Source organism: Anarrhichthys ocellatus, unplaced genomic scaffold, assembly GCF_004355925.1.
Source record: "Anarrhichthys ocellatus isolate YVR2014 unplaced genomic scaffold, GSC_Weel_1.0 scaffold13, whole genome shotgun sequence".
NCBI lineage: Eukaryota > Metazoa > Chordata > Actinopteri > Perciformes > Anarhichadidae > Anarrhichthys > Anarrhichthys ocellatus.
Window position 1 is genome coordinate 2,919,678 of NW_022280043.1, and position 21,009 is coordinate 2,940,686.

A 21,009-nucleotide genomic window follows, 5' to 3' on the forward strand; every position below is an offset into this window, starting at 1 on the left:
GAGAGAGAGAGAGAGAGAGAGAGAGAGAGAGAGAGAGAGAGAGAGAGGTATACAAGAAGACATACAAACATATTTAAAACAAAGAGACATTGAGGGGGGAGAAAACATGTGCAATTTCAAGCTGAACATGTACATTAACACACTCACTCAAACATATTCAGTTAGTTCCACATTCAACCTCATTTGACATCACCCTTTTCTTTCTCTCATGTTTTGTGTTGCTCTAAACAGAGACTTCACAGCAAGTCTACTTTCCTTTAACCTACTACTTAGACTTTCTCACTACAAATTTGTAATACTTCATTTCCCTCCGAAGCAAGATAAAGTGCCTTATCTTATACCTCGTGATGGTAGCGTACAGTTCTTTAGAGCTTTTTCACTGAAACAAGTGCTTGTGAGAGTGATGAGCGAAAACAGTGCAGCTGTGAATCGTAAAACCGAGACAACGGCACTTGTAGTGCTGAGGTCGAGTGATAATTCTCGTTGTTTCGTATCCTCTCACGTTACGCTCATTTGATCCATTGTTAATATAAAAAACATCAACTTTTACAGCTTTAATGGACTCATCCGTTCCACAACCTTTTCCAGAAAATACTGAAAACTATTCCAAAAATAACATTTCTTTGTCTGGTCAACAAGTAAAAATAAAATATATGGTATAGAAAAATACAGTGCATCTTTTCCCTTCACTTCAGTTGGACATAGTTTTGCATTTAAATGTGGAAGGATTCATTTTACAAGCTGTGTGTGCATGTGTGTATGTGCGTGTGTGTATGTGCGTGTGCCTGTGAGTGAGAACGTGCTGTACAGACTGTACTTCACGCTTACAGAGAATTAAATGAGTGCAACAGATCATCTAATGGCTGCCTGATTACACCATGTCGGCAACAAGTGATGTAATCGATTCAAAATGATTTCATGTAATGCTTACATAAAAAAGAATTACTGTGATAGTCACTTCTGTGTCCACCATCAAAGGATACGGAAGACACACAATGTCTTCAAGATTTACCGATCATTCACCATGGATTTGAATCAGCACCAGTGATGGGAGAGAACTTTTAGTACTTTGCCTTGACTCACTGCTGGTTGCAAAATACAGCTTTGAAATTGCAAGCTTCTATTAAATTCATAAAAATATCGAATACCAAAAGAGATCTCTAAACCACACACACACACACACACACACATCATCCTGCCTGTCCCCACTTACCATCAGTGAGAGCATCAAATAAACGATGTATGGTTGCGACGTCCTTAACAATGCCGCACTCCTGAACGCAACGCACGAACTCTTCCTGATGCAGATGCTTGCGGGGAAGCTCAAACTTCTTGACGTGGTCGTCAGGCTGCACCGACGGCTTCTCATTCTCCGTCTTCACCTAACAGATGAGAATAAAAAGACAAGTTCACGTCCATCGTCGCTGCTTTATCACCGACTTACAAAATCACAACACATGTTGTTGAGTTGGCCCTCCAACCACCACTTCTACAAGATGGGAAGAATGGCTGTGTAAACTGACTGACCTTGAGGATAAGTCTGTTGAGTTCGGGTCGCTCGTCAGCTTGCCGTCTCTCGTCTCGGTGCAGTGAGTCCACGAGCCATGTGACCAGCTGTGTGGGGAAGATGGCGGTGTCGGTCTTGTAGAGGTTCTGGAAATCACCCAGAGCGTCCAGCCGCCGCCAACACAATGTGTTAATGAAGCCACGCAAGTAGTAGAATCTGCAGAGACACAAATGATTGGAATCAATCCTCAAGTCAGATCAGCAACGGAGGACCAACAGTGTGAAGTGGTAAAACACTCGATTGTACAAATAAAAATGAAGGAGACAGGAATGACGGAGAAAGGATGACAACAGGAGCCTGAAGAATAATAAAAGCAGAATACCTGGCCAGCAGCGTAGAGTTCTCCTTTTGGACTGAGAAGATGGCTTTGCCAAGCAGCTGGATCAGCTCACTGTAATAGTTTTGGACAGAGTGGAGTGACAGAGAGGCTGGGAAATCTGGGAGCTTAAACACTTGTGGCGGTTTAGGAGGAGTTCTCGCCGCTAGGACACAAAGAGGTAGGAAAATGTGAGAAAATGTGAGGAGGAGGCAAACAGAAACGTTTTATCTTCTGCAGCCATTTCTGTCTGTCTCTCTACATCTTGAACATGCGTGCCTCTGTTGAAGTCTCACCGGGGTCAGACATAACAATCCTGGGCAGCATTGAGTTTCTTTGGAAGCTGATAGTTTGATCGTCTCCGAGGTTAGGGAGGCTCATCCCCAGTCTCTTACTCATCGTGCTCCCTGTAGCAGAGCTCTTTCTCCGGGCTTGAATCTCCTGCATGGTGGGTCTGCGTGGGACCTCAACCATAGCCTTAATCCTAGACGACACATGACAGATGCAATGCATTTCAAGGGTGCTTTTCCAGCACAAAAAGCAGATGAAGAAAAGTATGCCAGAAAAAATTAAATAGCCATATTGTTAGAGAAGAGGTTTGCTGTGGTTATTTGGTGCCTCGCTTCAGCTGAAGACTCCAGAAACATAGAAACGGTTTGACTGGCCCAGTGAACTCAGTTCAATGTGGTCAGGTATGCATTTGGGATGACACTAGACGTGTGCCTGACTACTTCTGAATGTGGCCTCAGCAACTGGATCGCCACGTATTTCCGGTATAGTAATGTTGTTTGAGGCTATTTTTAGATGGGTTTGATAACTTACCTCTGCATCTCAGAACGAGTGCTGAGTTCCATTCGAGCAAAGTTGTCCATTTTCCTGTTGAGACGGTCCTTGAGGAAGAAATGGAAGATGTGTGTTTTCAACACCTGCAAAACAGCCAGGTCAATTTGAAGGTGAGCACCTCGCCGTTCAAGTTAAAGTAATAGAAAAAGACTTCTTGTTTTACCAAGTGAGTGTTTACCTGTTTGTAAAACAGCTGTTCAGATGGCTCTCTGGTTTTCAGGAACTCTTCACTGTTAAACACTCGATGTTCATAGTTGAGATGGCTGCTAACATCCCTGTTATATACACACACGTACACATTAACTCAATGTATATTTTTAGGGGAAGCACCCCGTTAGATCTCAGTGCAGAAAGAACACACACAGAACCTGAATATGTTGATGATCAGTTCCAGTGTGATCCTCTGGATGTCGAGGTTGAGGTTGTGTTGCCACGCTCTTCTTTGTGCCCGCTGCTCACTGATGTCAGTGCAGCTTGCATGGTGGCACTGATACAGGTCAAAATGAATCTGCAGTGTTTGACACCTGCAAAAACACACTCATACTGTATAAACCGATCGAACCATATTCATATCTACTGTGAGGTTTGAGAAAAGGATCAGTAAAGCTGCACATCAACAGCCCAAGACTAAATCCAAATTGGTTTGTTTGTATTTCTGTCGAGTCATTTTTCTAGTACTTGTGGAAATTAGCAGAAGTTGCATCATTCTTGCCGTTACTGTGAGCACCTCTGTGTGAAGCAGTCTGCAGCAGCCGGGGGAATCTCTGGTAGGTCGAGAGTCTCAGAACAAGAAGTGGAGACACTTCCATTGTCAATGTTGATTAGGACCAGATCATCTGTTTCCTGGACGGAGGAAGATCAAGAATAAAATGCATCTCTACCACATTTTGGTTGTGCATTAACTGATAATCTTATAATGTAAACAAATATATGACAATATTGAGTTACAATATTAAAGTTATTTCTGTGATCTAAGAAAATTTTGTCAACATTTGTGAACATGACCAACAAGAAATAAGAGTCAAATGTAATTCAAAGTATTCACTTAGAACCATGACTAAAAATTGCTAAAACGGTATCAAATCTGCTGTAGATAACCTTCTTAATTTTACATTTATTTAGAAAAAATAAGTTGCTTTGAGGCCTCTAAAAATCCAACCAAGTCTGAAGCAGAAGGCTTGACTGTCACCTACTCTTTTCGTCATAATTCTGAATAAGAGATGGATATTTTGTACCATACACTTGTACACAATTTACCCCACAGACAGCATTCCAATTACCCCCTTCACCCTCCTCCTGCTTTTTCTAAAAAAAAATGTATGGCAAAGACAGTCATGATTTGGAGGCTTGTGTACTCACAGTAGCAACCTCTTCAAAATGGCTGAGTTGGCAGCCCATGAGGAAGGCAGTAGGGGCCATGAGAAAGTCCAGCATGCCTCTGGCCAGGACAGGAACATACGGCTGCTGCCACGACAGAGGCTGGACATGAAACATCAGAGAGGCCCGGATGGACAAAATGAATAGATCAAAAGATGAAATGACGGATGGCTTGGTGAAGGATCATGAATAATTCAACACCTTTCAATGTTGCACTGCAACATGCATAATATGTCTTCATTGTCCGCTCAGGTAGACTCTACTCCTCTATATCTTCGCACAGCTAATAGATGTTTGATGCTGTATCAATGCTCTGATTGTTGAATACAGCACCTTGTGGCCTTTGCAGATATGCAGACACCGGTTTTCAACGGACCTGCAGAAAAAGCAAGAAGCTCTCCGCCACCAGCGTGAGTCTGGCCCAATCAGCAGAAAACAGCACCACCCGCTGCTCCTGCAGGAGACAAGACAGCACCTACAGAGACGGGGAACAGAAAGACAGACAGACGGAGAAATAGACTGAGTTAATATAAGCGTCCTCCTGGTTCACTCACATCAACTCAACAGGTGTGTGTAGTACCTGTAGTAGCTGCTTTGGTCGGAAGCAGAAGAAAGGCAGATGGAGGTCTAAATCTACAGCTGGATGGTCTTTGTCTTCTCTAGATGGTAATACGATGGTCAGAGGACACAAGGTAAACATCTGCAAAGAAAACACAGCATAGTTTGTTTTATTCTATGGTCTGTCTGGCTGCATCACAGTCACGGGATGTACTGAAAATGAAGGTATGTACACACTCGCTACTACTGCATTGATAGTATTCTGTCATAACAGCAATATGAACCTGATAACTCCTGGCTCATGATGTTATTAGGACCACAGTAACCACATAGCACACACACACACACACACACACACACACACACACACACACACACACACCAAATGTAGTTGTCCAGGAGGGGGAATAGGCACCAGCGCCAGTTTGGCTGCAAACTCCTTCACTCTCTCCTCCATGTCAGATAAACGACACCTTCTTAGCTGGATTAACAGACTGACAAAGAAGAACAAACAGAAACAGACAGGAAATGATTTGTTTCATTTGGTGAAGCTAAACCGATTTAATTTTGTTTCTTACATTGTTTCTCACCATGACAGACAGTCTTTGAGTGCAGTGAAGTAAGGATACTTGGATATGACGCAGAAACCGTAGGCAGAGAAAAGTTTAGAAAACTTGAAGGATCCAGCTCCATTCTTGCAGACAGACGTCCCTTCCTGTAAAAACACAGGAAACAGTGAATTGATTTCATTTCAGTTTTATTTATTCACATGAGGTTAGAGATCTGGCTGTAGCAGTAAAACATAGTTGTGTGAAGTATAGCATGTAGTACTGAGTACCAGTATCGGTCGGTAACATTGCATTACTACTCCATGGGTTTTGTTGCCAAAGACATCAGTGAAAACCAGGAAGTGGAATTGTTCATCTTTCTCTTCATTGGTTACTTGAAGCCCACCTGGAAACAAAAAAACAACAACATTTTTTTATTGTTACAAGATATCCATTTTTTCGCTGCTGTATGGCTGAATATCATGCAAGTTAAAAATCAAATATTTTAATTGTTGACCCAAATATGTGTGTATCAAATACCTGGGAAGCAGAGCTGAGGTAAAGCCATGAGGTCAATGTCTTTAGGAACACTGACATCTTCACTTCCGTCTGCTGAAATATTATGAAACAAAATTACACAAATATCTAAGAGACCAGGGACAAATCACAGAAGTTCTGTATTTGAAAACCCACTAAGGCCTGTTGTGTGGCTGTGTGTGGATAGAAGCACCAAGCAAACACCAGACCTTGGATGGAAGTTGCTGCAGCTGGAGGAGGGTGTTCCCTTTTCTTCCGGAGAAAAGAGCGCTGCCTCTTCCCATGTGACCTCGCTGCTTCACTCTCAGCGGGTGGTCTGCTAACAAAGGGAGGCGCCAGGACGTACAGTACCTCCGGCTCCAACAGGAGGTGCTCTGTAGATCCATTACTGTTAATGGCCTGAGAGGGAGATGGGAAGGGAAGGATCCTCTATTCTTAATAATTCATAATTAGCTTTGATACATGCTATATTAATCTATATTACACATATTCTACGTACATTCATGAGGCTCATTTAATAGAAGAGAGAAGGAAAACACATTTCATTTTTAACATGCTGATTAACTGATCCTGACACCTTAGCATCATTATTATTTGGGCATTATTGAGGCAATATTTAGCCAATGGGCTCTGCATTTATTCTCCCTTGCTCACTACACAATTATTCAATGCCAAAGATGGTCTTCTTTGCTGCGTCTAAAAAAACAAAGACACTTGGTAAATGGGAATCTGGAGACAATATTTGCTTTTTCTTTTGAATATATTTTGGGGGGCATATTTTTGTAATTATAAGATACAGACAGGAAACCTGGAAGAGAGAGGTTTGAATCCAACCAGCAGTTTGAAATGCTACTGTTGTGCAGTTTAAAGTTAGCATTGATTCTGCTTTCTTGGCTAGGTTTCTTAAAAAAAAAAAATCTCAATGGGACTCGCATGGTTAATAAAAAATAAAAAGGGAATAAAACATGGGGTTTAACAGTATTCACCATACTCATTAAAGAATCATGAAATACTAGCAAAACTAAAATAAACCTCCCGATACAAAAACATTCACACAATTAATGAGGCTGCAAACACAAATGATTCACTCTATGACAACAATACCACTAACAATTTATCAGTCTACAGTCACGTGTGTGTCGGAGTGCGATTGGAGGCAAATACCTGGTAGACCTCACTGAGTTTGTCGCTAGATGCTCCTAGCACCACACACGCTTCCAGCAGAACAGGAGGCAGATGGTCCGCCATCACTGACACCAGCCCAGGACCCAGCTGGACCAGCAGAACAGGGCACAAGGTGCCAACTCAGACCTGCTGGATCACAACCACTGACAGAAACAGAGAAGAGCAGAGAGGCCAGTCACACAGAGGAGTAAAAGAAAGATACACATGAAGATACAGATAATGGTTTGTGTGTTAATAAGGCAGGCAGTTGTCACGCTTCTCTCATCTTTATCTTTCTGCATGAGAAAAAAACATCTATCAGCCAAATATAGTCACATGAGTGCTTGTTCCAACTCATTATCACCGCTTTTCTTCTTAACAACCAGTCAGACATGTTTTTACACCGCAGGATTATTCAGAGAAACAGCTCCTCTGCAATTATTACCGTTACAAGAACCAGAGTTTAATTAGATTTGATTACATCAGAGATTATGGTGCAATCATCTGATTTTACACATTGCTTCTCTGAAATTCAGGAGCTACTGCAGAATTATGCGATGCACTACTTTGCTGAACTTTGTTTAATACAGAAAACCTTTTTTTTTTTTAAAAAGAGCAATTAATACATTTCCACAATTTATATAAAATGTACTAGAAAAACTCTGCAGAAAAGTGTATTTACAGAAAAGTTTACCCATGATCAACCCACACTCTTATGTAGAACAATGTCTACATTTGTGAATTGAATACACTCTGATATTGATTGCTGTGTGAATCAGTCTTTGGAATAAATATTGTTGCCAGCAGATTATCAGGAAAACAACTAAATTGTTGAACTGATTCAAGCTATGTCGGGGAAATACATGAAACACGATGTCATTCATCAGGCAATTAGTATTTGTATCTGCACATCCACATCATGTGATAAAGCACGGACACATCCTCCTACATCCCATCTTTGCTGTTCTTTTTCCTTCTATGGTGCTTTTTATAACTGAGTCACCACATTGAAAAGCAAATTATTTTAAATCACATTTTCCCCGTTTCCTGGTTTTGGTGTGCAGAGCAGGATGGAAACATGCACACAAAAATGCAGAGAAAATGATGTGTAACTAGTATGTATAGACTATATCAAGTCCTCCACTCCTGCATATTGTTGACAGAGGAGTTAGTGAGGTGCCAAAAAAATAGTAACACTTTAGAAAAATGCTGAGCTCCACAAAATAATCATCTTATCTTATCTCTATAGGAAATACAGTATGCGTAAATATTTATGTTTTTATCCTTAACATTCCTTAAAAATGTTTGATCATTGCAATATCCATTGCAACTGTTCCCTTGTTTGAAATGAAACGATCACTAATCACAGAATGTCAAGCATTGCTGAGCTAATCACCAATTAAAAGAGCATGATGCCACATGACCTGCTGCTGTCACTCGATTATTGGCCCAAGGATGTGACACGACCATCATGTACAGAACAATCATATGATCCTTGACAAACAGGGCACATTGCACACCAAACCGTAACGACACAATAATAGTGTTACATCTGCTGGTGTGACACAAACACACAACAGTCTAACGTCTCTGTCTTCAAGGCCTGAGGTGGTCAAGCTTGCTGTGAGATTAAAAGTCCGCGCCCTTAAAACACTGTCATTTGTGGACTAAGCCGGCGATGAGAAGCATGATCAACAAAGTTTTTACATCTGACCTTCGGAATCAATGAAATGGAAATAAAAAGTAGTGCAAAGCAACTGACACTGTGTCATGTCTCCAACTTTACATGCCACTCTTTTGATCAGCTGCCAACAGGGTTATCCAGTTTTCATAAAGAATGGCTCATTGATGAAAGAGTGACAACAGTAGTTTAAAAAGAGAGGTGCACAACAACACAAGAAAATCATTTTATGATCCTGCTGAAAGCTCATTTAAAACCCTTTAGGCTCGAGTATGTCTTTACAGCCACGCTGTTATGATCCAAAGTCACACCAGTTTATAATGTAAATTTGTATAATTTTACACAATATCATTTTGTAGTCTCATTTTGCAGGATAAAAGTTTAGCAAAGGTTTTAGAATTCAGCAAAGTCTTACAAAATACATTTTGAGCTACTACTGTTTTATTACTCGTGATACTGCGACACGTGATCCTGCGGTGAGAGGACGTTTCCAGTCTATCGCAACTTGTCAACGAGATTCTAAAGTCATTCAATAAACTGTCATTCAAAATCGGACTTCTCTTTCAGGTCACTAACCTCCTCACAAGCTACAGAGCGGCTCCTCATTCATCCCCCTTGACCCCTTCACATTCATGACAGCGGTCCGGAGCTTTACACTCATTCCACGCGCACAGCAAACTCCTGCACGACTAAATAGCACGAGCTCAGTCCGGTTTCCCATGTTTACCGTCTGTCACTCTCTGCTTCCTGTTTCTCATTGTGGAAGTACAAACATGCGCATTGATGATTTGAAAAAGCACAATGCAGTATAAAGCCGATCATTTCTAGAGTAATACAATAGCTAATAGCCTCCAGTATATTGTTGACTGCTTATATACTTATATATTTGATTATAATTTATAAAGAAAGTCAGAATATGACGGCGTGTTTGCACGACGCCACCAGAGGGCGCTGTTATACAGAAGAAGTTTTAGGCTTTGTAGGACATTATAATGTCTCTAGTTTAATATAAAACTCAAATTTGTTCATCTTAAATTTCATCATATTCTTAGTGCAAACATTGCTTTGTATTGTGTTTAAATTTGTCTTTGTGCCTGTTGCTGCTCGGTGGGGCACTTCAGAGCTGGCGCACTTGCCGTGTTCTGGACTAACAAACCATTATGCGCATGCGCGTGTTTTGACGCACAGGATGCATTGTTCAACGTGAACTTTGAGGGCCCTTTGAGGAATCCCATTGGTTGCTTCTTAATGGTGCAAGAGCCTACACGGCTTGTTAGCTAATGAGGAGCTGATGTTGTAATTAGTCAACGTTACAATAGTCGTGTGGATTTTGTCATTTTTAGATACATATTTGAGACAGTGTGCGAGGGAGACTCCAGGTTTAGGAACCATTTGCTCAGCATGCTCCAACCCTATTTTAAGGGCACCTCGGCCGTTACTCAAAACGAACTTTTGGATTGAATGTAAAGTTACATTGTTTACAAGAATGAGGTTGCTCAACAGCTGGTAAATGCACCCTTGTGGATGTGTCCTGTAAGTCATAAATGCTCATAGTACTGCACTGTATGGTTGTTAGAAAAATTCACTCGAGGCTGATGTAAAAATCATTAATCACAAGACGTTTATTCTTGCAAGAAGGAACAGAGTTGAAACACAGAACATGGATCAAGGCTGCTCAGAGGTTTGTCTCTGAGTCTCAGTCATATACACAAGCAGTGTGGTGGTACAGGGTAATTTACGATAAGCTTGTCACACATGGATAACATACACACGTATTGCTTTTCACACAGCGTAATCTTCACAAAACCTGGAACAACACTTTAACAGTTTGTTCTAGGACAAAGGTCATTCTATGAAATCAGGAAGTCTTGGTAGCAAATCAGCTCTGCTCAAGTATTGACATCTGCTACAGCTTTATTGTCTCTTATTTAGGACAAACATCTGCTAGCCCCCAAGAGGAAAGATATCTGAGACGCTTGGTGTCAGAGCAAGCTTCAGACACCAGACATACGAGGACACAGGCCTCGAAAGTTCACATGAGGATATAAGTCTTTGTAAGTCAACATACTTCTTTAGTCATTAGAGTTTCCCAACAATGGTAATAAATGCCACAATGACATCTCTTCAGGTGCTGAACCTATAAAGCTGATAGTGCAAACATATCATGGGGCTGTGTTATGAGTGTAAGTATAGACCTCTTCGTTTACTTCCTGTCAGCTACCAAGGAATATATACATAGGTTCCTTGTCAACTACTGCATAAGCACACCTTGCAACAAGGAATATCATTTATAGGTTCCTTGCATTGCAACAGGAAATACAGACGGGCCCATTAAGAATGTTTATGTTGTCAAGTTTGAAAAGGTCTTGTCTGTGAAGTTCTGACTTGTCAAGAAGCACCGTCCAAGAGCGCATAGGTGACCATCAGCGATGCCTATGGTCTGTCCACTGACATGCAGGAACCAAGTTCATATAAACTCTTGCAGGTTTTTTTTCTGTACAATGTACAGGCGATGGTCACCTTCAAGGAGAATGTAGGGCCTGCCACTCGGCAGGTGGAGGTTCATTAAAAGCGACCATTTGATTGTGGCAACTCTCAGTGAAATAATTTCCAGAGGCCGAACTGGAATGTGCTGTTAAACTATGACCAGTAACGAATAAGGCAAAGCTGAACACAGAGTTGAGCTCCGTCCACCAGCAGAGTGAACTGGGCAAAGGCAACACCGCTGTCTCTCTCTATTGAAATCCATTCATTAAAACAACCTTGTCTGAAACCGTGACACTTGATCAAATCATCATCACAACACCAATGACCAGCGACGAATCAGAGAGACACTTATCCACTCTGAAACAAATGGAGACATTTAGGCCTTCATGGAATACAATGTGTGGTTGAAAGCCCTGACTATGCAATCTATTGAACATGAACTCATCCATGGACTGTTGGATTTTAACAGCAAGGTCACGGAGACGTTTTCACTGATGAAGGACTGCCGCACCTGCTTCCTCTTCAAGAAGCACACATCGGTGAGTCAAAATGTCTTTATTATTTGGAATATGTTGCGTGTATTGGCAGTGCGCCGTTCACTGCATGATTGTTACTTTGCCTTGTTAGTGTCCTCATGTTGGTGCCCTACTTCCTGTCTTGAGCGTTAGGCTATTTGATGTGGACAGTTCTATAACACTGTCCTTTGGTGGTATTATGTTGGTATGGTAGATATGATCTGTATTAGTTGTTGTGATTGTAGATGGCATTGATCTGAGGCCCCCCCCCACCCACCCCCCATGAAATGTAGTTAACCTGGTAGAGCGTGCGTAACATGAGTAGTGCCGCAGCAGTCAGGGTTCGATTCCAGCCCAGGGCTGAATGTCGTCAATCACAGTGTCTCACCTCTCTGCTCAGTTTATTGGTGGGGCGATTATGGTTCAAAGAAATAGATCAATAGTAACCTATATGTCTGGATTGCGTCATCAAATTTTGTTGTATGAATATTGTGTGGCCCGATCAGAATTTTGTATGAAAATCGCCAACCTGAAACCCATTACAAACTGTATTGGCTAAAACATTGAGTCAAATTATTTAAATTGGAACAATGGGCTGCTGTGAGCCCTACATTAAAAATCATACAGATCTAATAGCTCTGAACTACAGTTTTTGGAGCATTTATTACCTATTGATCGTCACTGCTACATTTTGTCACTTGATAAAAACGAATTAAGTCTTACTGATCTGATCTGATTGCCACCTTAAGGAGACACCTATGTGCGTAGATATGTAGATATGTGCGTAGATAGTGTATGTTTAAGAATCAAAATAACTTTATCATCGTGGATTTTCTCTTTACAGTAAACTGAATCCTGTTGTAATAACTCATACTAGCCTGAAGATGGCGGTGGTTGCAAAGTGTGTACATTTAAATTTAGAGGGTTTGCTTCTTATTTTGTTTTTGACTAAAATACAATCAAACAGGAATCACAAAATATAAAATAATCACTCCAATCATTCTACAAAAAGTTAACAAATTATTACTTTACATTTTTTCATGTTGGAATTTATATTATGTAACAACAATTCACTCTCAATCTGAGTTTGCAGCAAGGGATTCTTTTCATGGTATTAAGGAATAGTTTCATTAGATTAACAGTCTTCCTGAAACAAGTTTGCTCAGTTGTGATATGAGTTTGTGGCAAATTAAGTATCTTTATTTCATGTACTTGGTGCTATTAAGGACTAATTGTGAGCATTGTATATTAAGGGGAACGTTTTTTCAGATTAGCAGCAGTTGTGAACTTCTGGGATATTGTATCTTTCCTGGACTGTAAGCACTTCTAAGCACATTTGGTTGACTATCTCGTGAACTAAATATGTGATTCCTTATTATTGTAAAGAAAAGGGCTAATGAAGACAATACATGTAGAAGTGGCATGTGTGAGCGATTGTCATCAAAAACAGACACAAGTGAAGGTGCATTCATTTTCTTTTTTCAAATAATTGGTACAAAAATACCTTTTTTCTCATTGTACAAAAGTCTGTGCAGCAGGAAAAGAACCAAAAATCACGTAAAACACACCAAAAAATAGAGAATCGTCATAAAAGTCTAAACATTTTTATAAAATCAAAACAATTTCAATACTCCAAGATTCCAATATTTTGGTTCAGTACAGTAGTTTGTTACTAAAATGCACTAAACACACTAGCAGAATCTCTGCATTATTATTTACAGGGAAATTAGTGATTATATTACTTAGTATTCACTTTCTTAACATTTTCCCTTCATATCTGATGCAAATACCCATAGAATTGGGACGTTCCCTTTGTAGTGATTGTAAATCAGGCTGAGTAAATCTGGAGGCTTGACATCCTGAAGTCCTTAGTGACAATCACACCATAGAAGACACCACTGTGTCACGACAGAGCAGGAAACAAGGTCCTAACGAATACTGTTGGGATTGATCGTGAACAAAATAAAGAAGTCACTCGACATCGTCAGCAAAGTCCTGAAAACAAACCCCTTCTTGCTGTGAAGCACACAATCTGTGCAATGTTTTCACGAGACTTTCCCCATTGTTACCTCTGAGCTGGACAATCATTTAAAGAGGAACGTGAACTGAGAAGGTCCAGTGTTTCTCTTTAGGATGCATTTGGTCATTATACATCAGCCAAAAGGCATTTCAAGGTTGCACAGATCAGCTGTTGGCCTTGCATAGAAGTGGTTCTCTCTAGCGTTCAGTATGCAGCATTACAGGTTCCTGGAACAGTGTCACACCACATGACATTAAACCTCCCCAATTAAAGAAACAATACTCCTATTAGTCAGCTTACGGCTGCTCTGTGCATTTACACTCACTCCCATATATTCAACAGTGATGCTGCTGAAGATGTACCTTCAAAGAAGAGCGACTGTGCTGTTTAATTAAACTGTGCATAAGTCTGCAGCTTATTACACTGTGCACTCTGCAGATATGTTAAAGTGTGTAGCGACTATGCTGAACATTATCTTGCTCAATGTGCTCTGCTTACTCTGGTTTGTTATTCTATGTAAAGTGAAGCCTGGCAGTATGGGAGCTATTTATCTTATTAGTCCTTTCTGTTCAGCGAGACAGTTTTACGACTGTCAAATGATCAGCGTGGGACACGAAACTAATGTGGGCTCGGGCAATTGAATTTCGGAGCCTTTCTATATTTTTTGATTGACTGCATATGACAAATGTGCTATGATGGACATGTTCCCTATTTCCACTGTACTTGGAATGTATATTTTACAAACGCTTTTTTTCTTTCATTAGAAAGCAAAATAAATTCCACCCTCTAATACAAAACGTGTTGAAGTCCAACACCACTTCAGGTCAAACTTGAGCGAACATCTCAACACCAGCATTTACAGTGAAAATTCACAGGATTTGCAAAATCCGTCTTCATTGGCACAGAAAGGAGAATATGGCCTCTTCAGAACGCGTGTATCTGTACAGGCAAGAAAAGAAAAAAACTTGATAAAAAGGGCCCCTCTAACCGCGCACTAGCTTGCTATGTAACAGGTTCAGGCATTATAAATGTAAAATTAAAAAAGTTTATGAAATGGTTATGTCTGCAGCAAATGTATTGGCCCTTTAGTTTGGACACTTTCTGGCATTTATAGAATAACAATATCAAGTATGCAGACTGGAACAAATATTAACAATTGTATTCAGTCAATATGTAATGCAGAGCTGCACACTTTTACAGCACTACGATTAGCCATCAAGTAACCATGGAGCAGCTTCTGTGAAGTTAAATGTCACACATTGCATCATTGCATCAGTGTGGCAATACTGTTCAGGAGTGAGACAAAGTGCTCTGTGTGCTTCCTATTTGTGTTTTCACAATAAAGGCTTACATTTGTATCAGTAGTCTGAGCTAAGTTAGTTTGAACAGTCTCACCAAGTCACTATCATGTGGCTCTTTGTGTTTCAATGGCTGTCCTCGATCCATCGAGCCGTCTAAACGGTTGTTTGTTTTAGAGTTGAGGTAGCAATAAGAAGGAGAAGAAGAAGAGATTCATGTAGAACGTTGTGCCATCTTTCCTCCTTCAGAAAGGCACAGACATTTGGTATAACCCACACATGTTGTGGTGTGTGCTTAGTGAGAAGAAAGCTAAACAACTCTTTACATGCTCAGGCAACAGAGTGATTCTCTTCCTTCTTCAAATTATCCCCATATGTGAGGTTCAGCAGAGCCAACCTCTGGTCACTGGTCCTTCCTCCATTTGGGTCTGAATCTCCAGGTCTACCCACCAGGCCCAGGCCCAGGTCCTGCTCTGAGCTGCTGGGCTCCGCATCAGGATAAATGACGAGGAAACAGGCCGTAAGGAAGCCGAGGAAGGAGCCTCCAGAGGCCACGGCAGGAATTACACGCACACTGCCGACTGCGTCGACCACAGCTCCAAGGGCCGATGCAACCAGAATCTGGCTGATATAGACCTGGAAATGAAACGGGATTAGAGTGATTGAATATAATAGTACACACTGTGATGACACTCATGCTTTCCACAGACTCTTATCACCACCCCTAGAGTAGAAAGCACCTGAATATTACACACATTTGGAAAAGTACATCATGTTACTTTAGCTCACACCCTAAACCGCTGTGTCTCTGGATCGGTTCGACAAGAATAAGAATGTGCTCGTTTCAAAAGCAAACTCCTACTTGGTTGGAAGCCGCTGGTGATCGGTTTAAGTTTAGAGCTGATGGGGGGGGGGGGGAAAGAGTATGAACGCTCACCTGGCAGGACAAGATAGCGCAGTCAATACCAAAGCCTCTACTAGTGTTTGCTGGACTGTGGTGAATGTACTGAGGAGAGGAACAGTAGAGAAGAGACACATCAATCACATGTGGCACAGAGTCTCAGTGTGTAGGTTTTCATGATGGAGTGTTTAAGGCCTTTAGGTGAAGTTTAAAAACTATCATTATGCTGAGAAAGCTTACAGGCAAGGCTTCATCAAAAAAAAACCTCAAGTGATGAGATACAGAACAAATACAATATTAGTGTACACACACTCAGTGACTGACTGAACTAGTTTAAATGTTGACACATATAAAACATGGATGCTTTTCTTGCATGTGTACTGACTGTTTGAGTACATACCTCTTTGATTTCATGGTACTGGCCGAGTAATGCATAGGGACAGTAGGAGATACTCATGGAGATGATGCCCATGCTACTGATCATCACCATGGCCACATAAACATTAGGGAAGATTGCCATGACAGCAGTTCCTAAGGTTAGAGAGAGACGAAAGCGGTTTTAAATGCATTTTTAATTACATGTCACTTTATTCTGCATACCCATTAAGACCATGTGCAACTGCTCCCAAATCCGCTGTACTTCACCTTATTATTGTTCATTTGACCCAACTGACCTATTGAGAATCCCAGAGTTCCAACAATGTACACAATCTTAATGCTCAGATCAAAATTATCCAGGTACTTCTGAAGGATTGCTGAGTGGAGTGATAGAAAGAGGGCGAAAGAAGACATTTAAATTATTGGAGGCAGCGTTTACTTGTATCACTGACTACTTGTTTTCTCTGTAAACTCAGCAGTTAGGGGATTTAAATTCAAATGTAATGAAACGGAACAGTGTTTGTGTTTTACCAGAGCAGACAGCAGCAGTAGCAGCATAGACCACCAGTCCCCAGCAGCCCATCTGAACTCCTTTGTGATAGTTGAGTAGCTCCGTGGAATTGGCTGGTGCCTGACCAAAAAAAGTGGAGGAATTTCAGCAACGTAATAGTACACTTGACTTAACAAACAGACTGGATGACTGACATTGTAGTGTTTATATTTGGCATACACGTCTGTGAAGCATGCTGGGAAATGAGGAACATTTTGCAAAGGATATCTAATTCGGATTATTTCGAATGTTGCATTTTCATATTCTCATTTTCACTGAAAAACATATGAAAATGATTACGGAGTGACTTTTGTGGGTTTTCTGTACCAAACAATGATGTTTTCTTAAATCTGTGGAATATGATATGTAGGCCACTACATCTCTGTAGCGTGACAATATTTAATTTGTAGCCATATTGCGATTTTGGTGAAATGTTGCTTAATTGTGCTGGGTTTATACATCTGTGTTCCTTACTGCGTGGTCTCCGTGGTACATCAACTTAACTGTTTTTAAACAATAAGACACGCAAGTGCATGAGGATGAGAGAGTGCATTTATGTGTTTACCGTGGGATCTCCGTGGTAGATGACTTGCCCCATGAAATCAGTGTAAAACACAGCTTCAGCTATAATGGAGAACCATGTGAGGAGGTGACACACACACAATCTCCACAGCTGCCTTGGCATCTACCGAGGACAGAAAGGACACAAGGAATCAAGACTAGCAAGTGAGCATGAAAAATAAATTAGTTTAGTTTATTATGTCTGCGACAACAGACCTTTAAATGTTGTAAATAGTAAAATAAGAGAAAAAAATACATCAATATCAAAGACATTTGCAATTTACCTTCAACATGGACAACCAGAGCAGTCGAACAGTTGTACCCTCGCCTGGTCCGCCCTCACTGCTGGAGCCCTCAGATGACAGACTGCTAGCTGAAAGCTGCAGCTCTCGCCTGCCTGGACGCCGCTGGAGTTCACTGAGGTCATTCAGACTTTGGGAGGTGGTGATTGGCCGAGGGCTCCATGGTGCTATTTTTCGCAGTCGATAGCGCTGCGATCCCACTCTTCCGTAGTAGGAGAAAGTGAAGGAGGGCTAAAAGAGGGGGAACAAAAGAGACCAACATCAACTTTTTCACATTTGCAAAATGACTATTACAAAAAGTAATTTAAAACATGGAACATCCAATCGCACCTGTCTGTAGAAGGTGTGTGGGTGTGGTCGTGGGGAAACTGAGGTGTTGGAGGGGCGGCTTGTGGAGGTGTGGCCTTTCATCGCGTTGCAGTGGTCAGAAGGTGACAAGGCAGCATCGACACCATTGGAAGCCTTGACCTGCTGGGACATGAGAGAGGCACAGACGTACATATTAAAGGCACAAAGGGAAACTCAAACACATGGGACAAAATATCTGAAACACAGTAAAGCCTATTGAAGAATAAATATCGAAATACTTGTAACACTGCCTTGATAACATTTGTTTCTGTTTTGGCAAGGTAATTTAACACCAATAACACTTGCCATCATAACAGAGGATTTCACCCGATACGAGTCCTGTGGACCCTTACGCTCAGGCCAGTCTGGATTTGTAGGCTCTAAAACCACCATCTCATCAGAATGGGCCGGTGGTCCAGAAGGAGACGAGGACCCAATACTGTGGTTTGATGGCTTGAAAACATCGTCTAGCTCTGCCTGTGTCCCCGGTAGAAAGTGGTGCAACTGCGGCAGGAAAAGTTGTGACTCTGGGTCGAGGTCAGAATCCAACTCGATTGTAGCATCTGGCATGGCTAAGACTGAATCGCTTTTACACCGCACGCGCTCCACGGCAAGGAAGTCCATGTCTCCTTCCTCCGAATCCGATTCGTTGTCCTCTCTGCACGGGGCTCGAGCTGAAGCATCCTCCTCTGCAATCACGTCGAGTAAAGGTGGCGTGTGGCCAACGGGCCTGAAAGACAACTGGCTGGTAGACCCCCCGCTCGCCACATCTTTAAGCTGGTTGGAAGGTGCGAAATGTCGCTCGGGGATACTGAGCATGTGCAGTGTGACTGAGATGATGAAGATGATGCCCGCGAACAAGAAGAGGACCTGCTCCTGTGATTTAAACGCTTGGCCCAGAGCTGTGCCACTCCAGTCGAGGCTGCCCAGCATGTAGCCCACTGCTCCGCCGAGCCCTGGGGAGACAGGTATAAACAGACGCACAAGTCAGAGGTCTGTGAAATAATTTGTACAATGTCTATGTGGACTGTGTGTGTGTGTGTGTGTGTGTGTGTGTGTCCATACATCCGTGTAGTCTTACCAGCAGAGAAGGCGTGAATATTCAAGGCCATGTCTTGCTCGTCGGTGTCAGCAACATCGAGAAGGTAAGCTCTGATTGGTCCCTCAGAGGCATCAGCACTGAAGTCCAGCACCACCACACCTAGCATAGTAAGGACGATGCCAATTGGCTGGCTGCCGGGACTATCACCAACGGAAAGGCCTAACGGAACACCACACAATATATACAGATGGGGTTTAAACAGTAGCAGTACAGTGTTGATCTCCTTTGGAACCTTCTACTCACCTATCAATGATCCATTTAAGAACAGCGCCACTCCCAGCAGCACACCCACACACAGGGCCAGAATGAATGGTCTTCTCCGGCCCCATCGCAGAGTGCATCGGTCGCTGGCTGAGCCGATCACGGGTGTGAGCATGAGACCCAGGATAGGACTGAGGAACCAGGTTAAACTGTAATATTGCTCAGGAAGACCTAGAAAGGACACACAAACAAAATGATTCAAGACATAGAAAACAGGCAAAGTCTCCTATTGTTGGACGAGGTGACACGAGAGTTTTGGGAAACACTTAATAGGAAACCTTGCTTTTCCTCACATGTGCCTCTGTCTTATTACATTTGACCAAATGGTTAAAAAATAAGCTAAATTATTACAGCAACACACTGTATTTAGCTAAATGGTCTGTGGTTTCACAACGTCATTCCCTTGAACTCTTGCCAGTATTTCTTCAACAATGAATGACAGCTCAATGAAATAAAAGACGTCGGACAGGAATGTAAATAGGAAAACATGTCATATGCAGAAAAAGTGAACACTTAATTAATAGTGTTTTTGTTCAGGCAGCATTCAGCACAAAACATGCTTTTCTGCATCTAATATAGTATAGTTTGCCTTTTGTGTTCATCTATCTGATAAGGCCAGATCTATGGTATTTTACACAGATTTTTAATATGCTATAGTGTATGATGTTGAGATCTGTAAAACGTTTTAATTTGATTTACTTGTGTTATTTTAAATCCTGTCTTCAACTCTGACTACCTAACTACTGACTGAAGAACTGATACATAGCGAGCCCCAATGTACTTTATAATGAATTACTCATTCACGAGGCTCTGTTTTGTCCTGCCAACTTGGTACAAAATGCCTCAATAAGGTTGAGGTCTACTCTCAGGTTTTCTCCACAAAAAAAGGCGAAGGTTTCCCTACGTTCCATTGTTTATAGAAGCACAGCACATGAGAGCTCTGCATGCATAGCTGAAGAACCACTAGTGCTCTCAAGCAGCTTCCTTTTTAGGGTGGCAGGACCAGTGCAGACAATGTTAGCCTGTTACAACAACACCGACAGAAATATGCATCACCTCCCGTTGACCGTCATGAGACAGAACTCAATCCTATACCGTAGCTATTACAGGATCAATGTGGTTTGATATTGTTTTTTACTGACGTATGACCCAAATATCTGTGACACTTGAGAGGCAATGCTGTCAGTCCTCAGTTATAATAAAAAACAACTGTCTCTGCTCGATGACAAAATCCTGATTTTCCACCCCTTATAAAGAGCGGGCTGTGTGAGCTGACTGGTTCTCACAGGAACAACATGTTACCCATGCTGCCTCGCTCTGCTCCTGTCTGTCCTCTCCCTTAAGTCAACAAAACAGCAGATGACTTATTGCAGTTGGAAAAATCTCTCTCTCTTTCTCTCTCTCTCTTGTAAATGGGACTACAACAAGACTTGACTTGTACCCTGTGTACTTTTTGACCTCTAGTAGCACTAAGAAGCAGTTGTTGTTGTTTTTTAAATAAGTGGGTCTGTTTGTCTCATACATGCGCGAATGTGAATGCACAAGGAGTAAGTACATGCTCAGCCAAGTGTTGTGACACGCACAGTGGTTATTATTCTACGGATCGACTGATGGAGGTTATAAGCTAGTATGCAGCAATGCTCCAGCAAAGGCAGGGAAGAAGAAGACTGCTAGAAGGTTAACATTGATGCAAAC

The 21,009-nt window shown here is 41.7% G+C and overlaps 2 protein-coding genes across 4 annotated transcripts in view; both read right to left on the minus strand.

Moving 5' to 3' along the window:
• The window catches only part of LOC116386549 (DENN domain-containing protein 3-like), a 14,704-nt gene extending 5,409 nt beyond the window's left edge, over positions 1-9,295 (minus strand). The window contains exons 1-18 of one of the 3 annotated variants that reach the window (XM_031852864.1): positions 9,168-9,295; positions 6,911-7,074; positions 5,956-6,145; positions 5,750-5,818; positions 5,500-5,615; positions 5,252-5,376; positions 5,044-5,155; positions 4,684-4,803; positions 4,480-4,578; positions 4,086-4,205; positions 3,454-3,569; positions 3,095-3,250; positions 2,905-3,001; positions 2,706-2,809; positions 2,180-2,367; positions 1,890-2,049; positions 1,528-1,723; positions 1,214-1,382 (exon numbers count right to left, since the gene is read on the minus strand). In XM_031852864.1, coding sequence (XP_031708724.1) covers positions 1,214-1,382; positions 1,528-1,723; positions 1,890-2,049; positions 2,180-2,367; positions 2,706-2,809; positions 2,905-3,001; positions 3,095-3,250; positions 3,454-3,569; positions 4,086-4,205; positions 4,480-4,578; positions 4,684-4,803; positions 5,044-5,155; positions 5,252-5,376; positions 5,500-5,615; positions 5,750-5,818; positions 5,956-6,145; positions 6,911-6,994 — 2,221 coding nt within the window. In that variant the 5' untranslated portion in view covers positions 6,995-7,074; positions 9,168-9,295. Of the gene's footprint in view, positions 1-1,213; positions 1,383-1,527; positions 1,724-1,889; positions 2,050-2,179; positions 2,368-2,705; positions 2,810-2,904; positions 3,002-3,094; positions 3,251-3,453; positions 3,570-4,085; positions 4,206-4,479; positions 4,579-4,683; positions 4,804-5,043; positions 5,156-5,251; positions 5,377-5,499; positions 5,616-5,749; positions 5,822-5,955; positions 6,146-6,910; positions 7,196-9,167 lie in introns of those variants that run through there. The other 2 variants (XM_031852862.1, XM_031852863.1) reach the window with 2 other exon arrangements.
• A 5,101-nt stretch (positions 9,296-14,396) lies between these two features.
• The window catches only part of LOC116386888 (solute carrier family 45 member 4-like), a 9,721-nt gene continuing 3,108 nt past the window's right edge, over positions 14,397-21,009 (minus strand). Inside the window, exons 3-13 of the mRNA XM_031853472.1 lie at positions 19,297-19,485; positions 19,033-19,212; positions 18,258-18,907; positions 17,934-18,071; positions 17,586-17,834; positions 17,306-17,425; positions 16,722-16,821; positions 16,487-16,567; positions 16,213-16,343; positions 15,849-15,917; positions 14,397-15,547 (exon numbers count right to left, since the gene is read on the minus strand). Of these exons, the coding sequence (XP_031709332.1) occupies positions 15,242-15,547; positions 15,849-15,917; positions 16,213-16,343; positions 16,487-16,567; positions 16,722-16,821; positions 17,306-17,425; positions 17,586-17,834; positions 17,934-18,071; positions 18,258-18,907; positions 19,033-19,212; positions 19,297-19,485 (2,213 nt within the window). The 3' untranslated portion in view covers positions 14,397-15,241. The remainder of the gene's footprint in view (positions 15,548-15,848; positions 15,918-16,212; positions 16,344-16,486; positions 16,568-16,721; positions 16,822-17,305; positions 17,426-17,585; positions 17,835-17,933; positions 18,072-18,257; positions 18,908-19,032; positions 19,213-19,296; positions 19,486-21,009) is intronic.